This window comes from Carassius carassius, chromosome 25 (assembly GCF_963082965.1).
Source record: "Carassius carassius chromosome 25, fCarCar2.1, whole genome shotgun sequence".
Taxonomy (NCBI): Eukaryota; Metazoa; Chordata; class Actinopteri; order Cypriniformes; family Cyprinidae; genus Carassius; species Carassius carassius.
This window is the reverse complement of record NC_081779.1, coordinates 85,248-97,547: the sequence shown is the minus strand read 5'-3', so window position 1 is coordinate 97,547 and position 12,300 is coordinate 85,248. Positions and strand designations below refer to the sequence as shown.

Sequence of the window (12,300 nt, the reverse complement as noted above, 5' to 3'; positions counted from 1 at the left end):
CACGTTTCTAGCATTTGTAAAACTGCATTTTTCCATCTCAAAAATATATCTAAATTACGGCCTATGCTCTCAATGTCAAATGCAGAAATGTTAATCCATGCATTTATGACCTCAAGGTTAGATTATTGTAATGCTTTATTGGGTGGTTGTTCTGCACGCTTAGTAAACAAACTACAGCTAGTCCAAAATGCAGCAGCAAGAGTTCTTACTAGAACCAGGAAGTATGACCATATTAGCCCGGTCCTGTCAACACTGCACTGGCTCCCTATCAAGCATCGCATAGATTTTAAAATATTGCTTATTACTTATAAAGCCCTGAATGGTTTAGCACCTCAGTATTTGAATGAGCTCCTTTTACATTATAATCCTCTACATCCGCTACGTTCTCAAAACTCAGGCAATTTGATAATACCTAGAATATCAAAATCAACTGCAGGCGGCAGATCCTTTTCCTATTTGGCGCCCAAACTCTGGAATAACCTACCTAACATTGTTCGGGAGGCAGACACACTCTTGCAGTTTAAATCTAGATTAAAGACCCATCTCTTTAACCTGGCATACACATAACATACTAATATGCTTTTATTATCCAAATCCGTTAAAGGATTTTTAGGCTGCATTAATTAGGTAAACCGGAACCAGAAACACTTCCCATAACACCCTATGTACTTGCTACATCATTAGAAGAATGGCATCTACGCTAATATTTGTCTGTTTCTCTCTCGTTCCGAGGTCAACGTGGCCACCAGATCCAGTCTGTGTCCAGATCAGAGGGTCACTGCAGTCACCCGGATCCAGTACGTATCCAGACCAGATGCTGGATCAGCACCTAGAAAGGAACTCTATATCCCTGAAAGACAGTGGAGACCAGGACAACTAGAGCCCCAGATACAGATCCCCTGTAAAGACCTTGTCTCAGAGGAGCACCAGGACAAGACCACAGGAAACAGATGATTCTTCTGCACAATCTGACTTTGCTGCAGTCTGGAATTGAACTACTGGTTTCGTCTGGTCAGAGGAGAACTGGCCCCCCAACTGAGCCTGGTTTCTCCCAAGGTTTTTTTCTCCATTCTGTCACCGATGGAGTTTCGGTTCCTTGCCGCTGTCGCCTCTGGCTTGCTTAGTTGGGGACACTTCATCTACAGCGATATCAATGACTTGATTGCAAATAAATGCACAGACACTATTTAACTGAACAGAGATGACATAACTGAATCCAATGATGAACTGCCTTTAACTATCATTTTTGCATTATTGACACTGTTTTCCTAATGAATGTTGTTCAGTTGCTTTGACGCAATGTATTTCGTTTAAAGCGCTATATAAATAAAGGTGACATTGACATTGACATTGATTATTTACTTTATGGCGCATTTATGTTATTACCATCTGTATAAGTGACCATCAGCACTTATTTGCATCGTAATTCATTGTAAATGCTGCATTTCTAGCAATCTCAGGATTTTATATGATTATATGTCATTGTGATGTTAGATTGAAACATACTGTAATGTATTTTCAAAGAATCAAATTATATATATATATATATATATATATATATATATATATATATATATATATACATTGAACATTTTATTATATGCATTTATTATATCTATTTACCTGATTGAATGTGTCTAAGATGTGTTGTATGTGATTAATGAAGCATTTTTTAAAGGAAATGAATGAAAAGAGAAAAATGTTTTATTAGTAAATGTTGTGAGAACAGCTTTTGATTTGAGCGAGACAGAGACCACAGAAATGAAAGCTTTAGCCTAAGTTCTGCCAGGAAGACTCAATTACTTCGTCACTTATTACCTTCATCATTATCCAATCACGTCATTATACTTCGGTATAAAAGATAGTACTTACACATGTTTGAGTTCGCAGATGCCGACGTGATAACAGGCAGATGCCGACGTGATAACAATTGCTCGCATTTACTACTAAACCACCATGTCCAACGATACCCCAATCGTCTGCGACTACTCAGACTCCGATGACGAGTTTGTCCTGCCCTCTCCTCTTCCAACTCGGCGTAGCATGCGCCTCCAACGCAGTGACTCGCCATGGGCTACGTGGTCTACGGAGGACGTGTACAGTACTCTGGAATCAGCCGACATTCCCGTCAGCCAAGGTCTGTCCAGAGAGGATCTTCTTCTCGCCCAAAATACCCTGGGTAATCCACCTGAGTCCGTCTCTAATCTCGCGACTCCTTCAGTGCCCGGCCACTCAAAACAAGCCGGCAGAAAAAGAACAGCGAAGTCATCGTCACCACCTCCAGCCAAAAGAACCATGCTGCATGCTCGGGCACCTGTTCGCAACTTCGCCGTAACTCCTCAATTTCGTCCTCCTGCCAGTTGATTATCGATCCCCCGAGCGTCGCTTCTGCTTCTTCAGCCCCGCCAACTTTTCTCCAACTCGCTCAGACTCCATTTCAAGATGTCTCCGCTCCAACCGAAACTCCATTATTTAACCTTTCAACAGCAACCCCTGGCCAGCTATTCGGTAGGCGTTTCGTGTCAGGTTTTCCCAGCTCGAGGGGAAGAATTGGATTTGTATTTAGCCATGATGGCTGACTTCAATTAACGGGGGCACATTATTCTACGAATATCATAAATCATTCTCCGCTAAATCCACTTCCTTTATTTCGCTGTTTAACTCCAGACTTGACTGGTCTGTGACGGACACTGAACTGCTCATTCGCCATTTCGGCGGTGCCAAAATGCTGGCTTGTAACATCTGTAGCGCTCACGGACACTCGGTGTCTTTCTGCCCCAAAGCTTTTGCCAGCCAAGAGCCGCACGCTGTCCAAAGTGCTGATAACGTAAGGCTTCCACATGACAGCAAGAAACACTACACTGTAAAAAATTGTGCCGTTAAATAACAGTAATTTTCTGGCAGCAGGGGTGCCAGTAAAGTACTGTTAATTTACAGCTCTTAACCATTAATTTACCGTTCTTTTTTTTCTTATAGTATTTCACTGAAAATTCTACCATGGAAATTAACTCCACTCCCACTGCTTCAAACAGTTCGAGTTTTTAAAACTAGCATTCCTACGATGTTAGTACTATGAACTTATTTCATTTGAGTCCACTGAGAAGAAATATTTCTTAATATAAAAATGCAAACACTTAATGTGTTGTAGTAAAGTAATTTAATGCATGACTTTTACTCAAATCACTGCAGCTCTTTGTCAGCTATAGCACACATGTATGTGCTGAAATACTTAACACAGAGATCACCACGTCATCAGTGGCTCCACATTTACTGTCGTTATATAAAGCAGCAAAAGATCAGTGTTTGTGTCTCATCATTGACTGAAGCACAGGCTCTACTCTCCAGCACAACAGTGAACCACAAAACTACATTAAACTAACAGATCTCTCTTGTGCAAACACACATTAATACAGTTGAGTTCAGTATTTACTCTCATCTTCAGTGTATGACTTTGCATGACTTTTTTTCTATGGATGTTCACAAATATTTTAGTCAAATTAACTTTTTTTCATTTGGTAAATCTGACTTTTACGTTTTACATTATATTACTGTTTTTTCCTTGACTTAACGGCAACAAACTGTAGAAAAACACTTTTTTGCTAGCAACCATTAATTAACAGCAACAAACTGTAGAAAAACAGTTATTTACTGGCAGCAGGGGTGGCAGCAGGGGTGCCAGTAAATAACTGTTTTTCTACCTTTCGTTTCCTGCAAATTAATTACAGTTTATTAGTGTTAAATAATGTTTCATGCTGTTTTTTCTTCATCTTAAATCTTTAACCCTTTAAACCCCACAACAAAATCCTCAGTTTTGAATGAACACTTATAATGTGTGCACACTACACAGTGTTAGATTAAAACTGAATCAGTGAAGTTAATGAGATAATTCTGTGATTAATTGATGATTGAGCATTAGTGATGAGCACCTGCTATTAACAAACAGAATCACTGAAGGAAAGAGAAACAAGATCTACAACTGACTTCAGCCACAGCCTTAGATGAAATCAACTGTAATAAAAGAATTCATTAAATCTCTCAAGATCTGTTTAAACAACTCCTAAAACATATTCAACAGATTCACATTACTAACCAGACTGACTTTATTTCAGTCAGATGTCTACAGAAGATCTTATTGAGAGTTAAAGAGGTTTAGGTGTTTTTTCACTACCATGATGGAGATCAGTGTTTACTTTAGTTGAGCACTTGAACAGTGACTTTTCAACACTAAGTTTTTTTTGTTTTGTTTTGTTTTTTACATGCTGTAACAATGTGTCTTTGGAACTTGTTATAGCAAAAAAAGTCAGCTGCAAACTGTTGTTGAGAACAAACATTCTCTTTTTTCTGAGAACACTGCTGAGTCATAAGTTATGATAGACTTAAGAAAATATCACTCATTTAAAAAAATATAATTTATTTATTTATTATTATTTTTTTTTTAGACAGACAGATCAAGAATCAGCGTATGAATCACTACAATGGTGACAATCCACAAAATAAATAAACAGTTAAGTTCTGAACATCACAAAACATGCTTCTAAAACTGAAGACAAAAGCAAAAATATAAGCACATAAGAATTCAAGAAAATAATTGAACAGTTCAGGGGCATAATTTATTCATGCCGCAATGCATGATGGGAGTCATGGATGAGTTTTATCCTGTGCTGGTACCCAGCATGCATTGCATCATGAACCTTTTGATAGTCACCATTGTTGAGATTCATATGCTGATTGTTGATGTCTCTCTTTGAGTGTTGCTGACACTGAAGCTAAAAATATTTCAAAACCAACCTGTTCTTATATCGCTCTGTTCTGGTTATCACATTACTGTTCGATCTTATGAAATTAAAGAACAATAATTGTGTAATACACTCATATATCTAAAATGATTCTAATAACAACTTAAGTCAGTTTAGTAGATCATGGCTGTCAAAAACAATCATAATCACTTGACTGTCTCACAAATATTACTATAATAGATGTGTCATGAATACACAAATAGAGCAGTCAACAAAACTTAAAGTTCAAAAGTCAAGGGTCAGGAGCACAACTAAAGCAAACACTGATCTCCACAATGGTAACGTCAAATGAAACAGTAAAACATCATCATCTAAATCTCTGTAATTCTCAATAAGATCTTTTGATCTCTGATCTCTGATCTGATAGAAATAAAGTCAGTCTGGTTAGTAATGAGTGAAGTTGGTAAAGCTGTTTGTTGATTGTTTATATCTTCAGTTGATTTCATCTAAGGCTGTGGCTGAAGTCAGTTGTAGTTCATGTGTTTGTCTTGTTTCTCTTTTCTTCAGTGATTCTACTCGTTAACAGAAGCTGTTCATCAGTGTCTGAATTCACTCATTAGTTTTCATTGTCTCTGTCAGGTGGACTATATTAGTAAACTCATGTAGGGAATAGTGAATGAGGGTGTAGGGTGTGATTTGAAACACAGCCGCCGAGTGTCAACTTTGAACGTTGTTAATTTACGATATATAGCAGCAGGCTACCTTCTCAAAAATGATGAATATTACTCAGAATGCACTGTTTTAATAAAAAACAGTATGTTACTGTCCTAATTTGGCCGTTTTTTAACAGCGGTTTTTAACAGTGTACCTTCTCGAAAATGATGAATATTACCCAGAATGCACTGTTTTAATGAAAAACAGTATGTTACTGTCGAAATTTGGCCGTTTTTTTACAGCGATTTTTAACAGTGTATATCACAGAACACAAAGGTGCTTTTATTTGCAATAACTTTAATGAATCTGTCTGTTCCTTCTCTCAATGTAAATATAAACACATTTGCAGTTTCTGCAAGGATCCGCACCCGAAATCGGTCTGTCCACGCCGATACAAACCTCCAATCCGAGGAAAAGCCCCAATTCGGAGAAAATTCTGAAAAGCCACCCTTCTACTCCCATTAATGTTTCTAATCTTTCTAGCTACCTCTCTTCTCATCCCGATCCAACTTTTGTCGATTTTTCTAACCACCGGTCTGTCTCAAGGGTTTCGGGTGGGCATCCTTTCCAATCTCACCACCTCTTTCATAGCTAAAAATCTGCAATCAGCTATTACTGAACCAGATGTGGTTTCTAATCTGCTAGAGAAAGAGGTAAATAAAGGTTATGTCATTGGTCATTTTGATTCCCCTCCTTTTAGCCTTTTCGCTTTAACTCCATCAGTGTCACAACACGGAAATACTCTGGTAAAAAAAGTCTTATTTTTTGATATGTCTTCCCCTCATTCTGCTTACACAGTGAGTGTGAACGAATGCATACCTTTAGCACCTTTCTCTTTACATTACGCCTCGGTCGACAATGCCATTCATTTAATCAAGGTAGCCGGTCAAGGTGCTTGATTAGCTAAAGCTGATATCACCGATGCTTTTAAAACTATGCCAATCCATCCCTCTGACTGGCCACTTTTTGGTGTTAAATGGAATCCTAAATTCTATTTTGCTGTTAGGCTTACTTTTGGGTGTAGAAGTAGCCCTCACATTTTTAATAGCCTCTATGAAGCGATGTGCTGGATTTTGCTGAACGTCTGCAAGCTCCCTTTTGTTTTACATTTGCTCAACGATTTTCTGTTGATCGATTATCCGTCTTCTCAATCTGCAGTCTTGGACATTCTAAAAAATATTTTTAGCGACGTCGGCATCCCCCTTTCCGCTGAGAAAAACTTTGGGACCCTCTACTTCAGGGGTAACCAACCCTGCTTCTGGCAATCGACTGTCCTGCAAAGTTTAACTTCAACCCTAATCAAACACTCCTGCCTTTAATTTTTAAGTGAGCCTGAAGACCTTAATTAGTTGCTTCAGGTGTGTTTGATTAGGGTTGGAGCTGAACTTTGCAGGACAGTCGATCGCCAGGAGCAGGGTTGGCTACCCCTGCTCTACTTCATTAGAATTTCTGGGGATTTCCCTAGATTCAGTGCTAAAGCAAGCTTCTCTTCCCCCTGAAAAACTCACAAGAATCAGTTTTTTTCTGGAATCATTCCCCTCCCTACATTCCATATCAAAGCGTGATTTGCTTTCGCTACTTGGACACCTAAATTTTGGTATGAGAATCATTCCTCGAGGCAGGGCTTTCATTTCACGATTGTTAACTCTGGCACATTCCGTGAAAAAACTACGCGATCAGATCCAACTAGACGAAGGCTGTTTATCTGACATTGAATTCTGGAAAAGACTGCTTAACGAGTGGAACGGTATTTCTTTTTTCTACAACGACGATTTTGAATCATCGCTCCAACTCCAATTATTAACTAACGCGGCCCCTTCAATCGGTTTCAGGGGGTTCTTCCAAGGGCAATGGTTTGCTGAAAAATGGCCTAACGACTTCCCCAAAACCGCTTCCGACTCCGTTTCATCCGCGCTTTACAAGATATATCCTATAGCCCGTCGCCAGCGTCATCTGGGGCCCAGAATGGTCACATAAACGTATCTTGATGCTCTGCGATAACAACGCCACAGTCGTCATCATTAATAAAGGTAGATCTTCTTGCCATATGATCATGCCTTTTCTGAGACGGTTAATTTGGCAATCCGTTGTTTTCAATTTTATTATCAAAGCTGAACACATACCCGGTCACTCCAATGTTATTGCTGATGTGCTCTCTCAATTTCGATTTCAGACCTTCAGACAGCTGTGCCCCTCAGCCAACCCGGATCCTTCAATCTGCCCTCCGTTAGCAGACATAATACTTAACTAAACGACCTGCTTACGTCAGCTAGAAATTACATTTCTAAAGGCGTCGCTCCCTCTACACTCAAAGCCAACACGTCTGCATGGTCCGCTTTTCTAATGTTTTGTTTTTCCTTCCAAATTTCTGTTTTTCCTATTCTAATTTCGACCGTTTGCTCCTTTCTCGTCTTTAATTTTAAAAATCGCGATCTTAAAATTTCTTGTATTCGCAGACTCCTCGCCGGCATCCAATTCTACGCTAAATTTTATAATCCTAATTTTCAAAGCCTTTTTTCTGAATATTCCGTTCGATTACTACTTAAGGGGTTAGCTAAATCTTCCAACAAAATTAAAGACAAACGTCTGCCTATTACCCTGCCTATGTTGCAAAAATTAATTACTTCCGTACTTTATTTTTATTTATTATTACTTCCGTCCGCTATGGCCTTCTTTCTAAGTACCTCAATATTCTTCTCGAGGCAGTGTTTTTATCTGCCTTCTACGGGTTTATGCGTCCAGGGGAATTCACTTCAGAAACTAATCAATTTGATCCTGCTCGCAGCATTTCCTTTTCAGATCTACGATTCAGACCTAAATTCTTCACACTCTTCCTTAAGCACTCAAAAACCGATGCGCAAGGTTCTGGTGTTACCTTAACAATTTCAAAAATCAATAATAATTTCTGTCTCTTCTCAGCCATGGTGAAATTCCTTAAAATCCGGCCTAGAACTTCTAAAAACACACTGCTCTTTATTTTGCCTAACGGAGCACCCCTTTCCAAGGCCTGTTTTAGAACTCACTTAACCACTCTTCTCAAAAGCTGCAGTCTATCTCCCTCTCTCTATTCAGAATTGGGCAGCTACTTCAGACCTGATTCAAAAACCATTCTCGAAGCTCAGCAAGCTCTCCAGTAACCAATCAGGTAAATTCATGCAATTACTGGTGGTGGTGTTACTGGCGGTTTATATTTAAAAAAAAAAACAAAAAAAACTATATCTAACTATATGTCTGGCCTATCGTGGCTATTTCTGTATGGTCTATCGAGGCCTGTATATGTCTGGCCTATCGTGGCTATTTCTGTATGGTCTATCGAGGCCTGTATATGTCTGGCCTATCGTGGCTATTTCTGTATGGTCTATCGAGGCCTGTCTATGAAAAAGTGAAAAAAGTGAAAGTGAAGTGACATTCAGCCAAGTACGGTGACCATACTCAGAATTTGTGCTCTGCATTTAACCCATCCGAAGTGCACACACACAGAGCAGTGAACACACACTGTGAGCACACACCCGGAGCAGTGGGCAGCCATTTATGCTGCGGCGCCCGGGGAGCAGTTGGGGGTTCGATGCCTTGCTCAAGGGCACCTAAGTCGTGGTATTGAAGGTGGAGAGAGAACTGTACATGCACTCCCCCCACCCACAATTCCTGCCAGCCCGGGACTCGAACTCACAACCTTTCGATTGGGAGTCCGACTCTCTAACCATTAGGCCACGACTTCCCTATGTGTGGCCTATCGTGGCTATTTCTGTACGGTCTATCGAGGCCTGTCTATGTTTGGCCTATCGTGGCTATTTCTGTATGGTCTATCGAGGCCTGTCTATGTCTGGCCTATCATGGCTATTTCTGTACGGTCTATCGAGGCCTGTCTATGTTAGGCCTATCGTGGCTATTTCTGTATGGTCTATCGAGGCCTGTCTATGTCTGGCCTATCGTGGCTATTTCTGTACAGTCTATCGAGGCCTGTCTATGTGTGGCCTATCGTGGCTATTTCTGTATGGTCTATCGAGGCCTGTCTATGTCTGGCCTATCATGGCTATTTCTGTACGGTCTATCAAGGCCTGTCTATGTTTGGCCTATCGTGGCTATTTCTGTATGGTCTGTATGGTGGCTATTTCTGTATGGTCTATCGAGGCCTGTATATGTCTGGCCTATCGTGGCTATTTCTGTATGGTCTATCGAGGCCTGTATATGTCTGGCCTATCGTGGTTATTTCTGTATGGTCTATCGAGCCCTGTCTATGTCTGGCCTATCGTGGCTATTTCTGTATGGTCTATCGAGGCCTGTCTATGTCTGGCCTATCATGGCTATTTCTGTACGGTCTATCAAGGCCTGTCTATGTTTGGCCTATCGTGGCTATTTCTGTATGGTCTGTATGGTGGCTATTTCTGTATGGTCTATCGAGCCCTGTCTATGTCTGACCTATCGTGGCTTTTTCTGTATGGTCTATCGAGGCCTGTCTATGTCTGGCCTATCGCGGCTATTTCTGTCTGAAAAAAAAAAATCATTTAAACACAGGCATATGAGGTTTAATCTAATGTTTATCATACTGATCATGCTAACTCTCTCTTTATATTTTCCAGGAACCTTAGGATTCACAACTGGTGTGTATACTTTCATCTACTTATTTTGGGGGGAAGGCTGGCCCCGTCTGGTGGTTTCATAATCCACCTATTTTTGGGGGTCGGCTGTGCCCCTGCCTTCGTCTTCAGACAGGAATTGCAGGTCCGCTACCCTCGGATTACGAACAATGGACGGGGTCTTCCACCAAAGAAATGTATAATTATGCTTGCTGAGTTGTCAATAAATCTATGCTTCGTACATCATTTTATCTCCCGAGTCTTTCTGGTAGAAATGAAAGCTTTAGCCTAAGTTCTGCCAGGAAGACTCAATTACTTCGTCACTTATTACCTTCATCATTATCCAATCACGTCTTTATACTTCGGTATAAAAGATCGTACTTACACATGTTTGAGTTCGCAGATGCCGATGTGATAACAACCTCCACCCTCCCCGCCACCACCAGGATGGTCCTGTCCTTACCTTCCAGGGGGGTCGGCTGCGTCCCTGCCTTCGTCTTCAGGCAGGAAATGCAGGTCCGCTACCCTCGGATTACAAACCATGGACGGGGTCTTCCACCAAAGAAATGTATAATTATGCTTGCTGAGTTGTCAATAAATGTATGCTTCGTACATCATTTTATCTCCCGAGTCTTTCTGGTAGAACTGAGAGTGTGTTGATGCTTAATTCCTGTCCTGTCTTTAATAAACTGCAAACGTGGTCCCCCAAAGAGTCTGGTGTTGGTGGTTAATTTGTGCTGTTGGGCAAGATCCGCTACAAAATACAACACTAATAATAATAAAGGCGAGGCAAGTTTATTTATATAGCATATTTCGTACACAATGGTAATTCAAAGTGCTTTACATAAAAGAAAGTAAAATAATCATGAAGAAAAGTAATAACAAAAATAAAACAAGCAATTTTAAAACTTTGAAAGTGATTTAAAAATTGACTTATTTAAAATGAATTTAAACCTGTTAAAAATAGAAAATCATTTGACATAAAATACAGTGAATACGTAAAATACAGCGCAATCAGTTCGGACAGTGCACAGTGCTCATTCAATAAATGCACAGCTAAACAGATGAGTTTTTAGTCTAGATTTAAATGTTACTTGTGTTTTAGCACATCTGATCTCTTCTGGAAGTTGATTCCAACTGAGGGCGGCATAGTAACTAAGGGCGGACTCCCCTAGTTTTGTGTGAACCCTTGGTATTTCTAAGTGACTCGATACTACTGATCTGAGTGGTCTGTTAGGTTCATATTCAGTGAGCATATCTGAAATATCCTGAAATATTCCTAATCGTAAATCCCCTGCGATGTTTGTACTGGCTACTGTATACAGGCCACCAGGGCACCATACAGAATTTATTAAAGAGTTTGGTGATTTTACATCTGAGTTAGTTCTGGCTGCAGATAAAGTTTTAATAGTTGGTGATTTTAATATCCATGTTGATAATGTCAATGTCACCTTTATTTATATAGCGCTTTAAACAAAATACATTGCGTCAAAGCAACTGAACAACATTCATTAGGAAAACACTGTCAATAATGCAAAAATGATAGTTAAAGGCAGTTCATCATTGGATTCAGTTATGTCATCTCTGTTCAGTTAAATATTGTCTGTGCATTTATTTGCAATCAAGTCAACGATATCGCTGTAGATGAAGTGTCCCCAACTAAGCAAGCCAGAGGCGACAGCGGCAAGGAACCGAAACTCCATCGGTGACAGAATGGAGAAAAAAAACCTTGGGAGAAACCAGGCTCAGTTGGGGGGCCAGTTCTCCTCTGACCAGACGAAACCAGTAGTTCAATTCCAGGCTGCAGCAAAGTCAGATTGTGCAGAAGAATCATCTGTTTCCTGTGGTCTTGTCCTGGTGCTCCTCTGAGACAAGGTCTCTACAGGGGATCTGTATCTGGGGCTCTAGTTGTCCTGGTCTACACTGTCTTTCAGGGATGTAGAGGTCCTTTCTAGGTGCTGATCCAGCATCTGGTCTGGATACGTACTGGATCCGGGTGACTGCAGTGACCCTCTGATCTGGACACAGACTGGATCTGGTGGCCACGGTGACCTCGGAACAAGAGAGAAACAGACAAATATTAGTGTAGATGCCATTCTTCTAATGATGTAGCAAGTACATAGGGTGTTATGGGAAGTGTTTCCGGTTCCGGTTTACCTAATTAATGCAGCCTAAAAATCCTTTAACGGATTTGGATAATAAAAGCATATTAGTATGTTATGTGTATGCCAGGTTAAAGAGATAGGTCTTTAATCTAGATTTAAACTGCAAGA

General features: G+C 40.2%; 1 protein-coding gene across 1 annotated transcript in view; it reads left to right on the top strand.

Moving 5' to 3' along the window:
* Positions 1-1,956: 1,956 nt before the first annotated feature.
* The window catches only part of LOC132104818 (cartilage matrix protein-like), a 34,975-nt gene continuing 24,631 nt past the window's right edge, over positions 1,957-12,300 (top strand). Inside the window, exon 1 of the mRNA XM_059510349.1 lies at positions 1,957-2,137. Coding sequence (XP_059366332.1) covers positions 1,957-2,137 — 181 coding nt within the window. The remainder of the gene's footprint in view (positions 2,138-12,300) is intronic.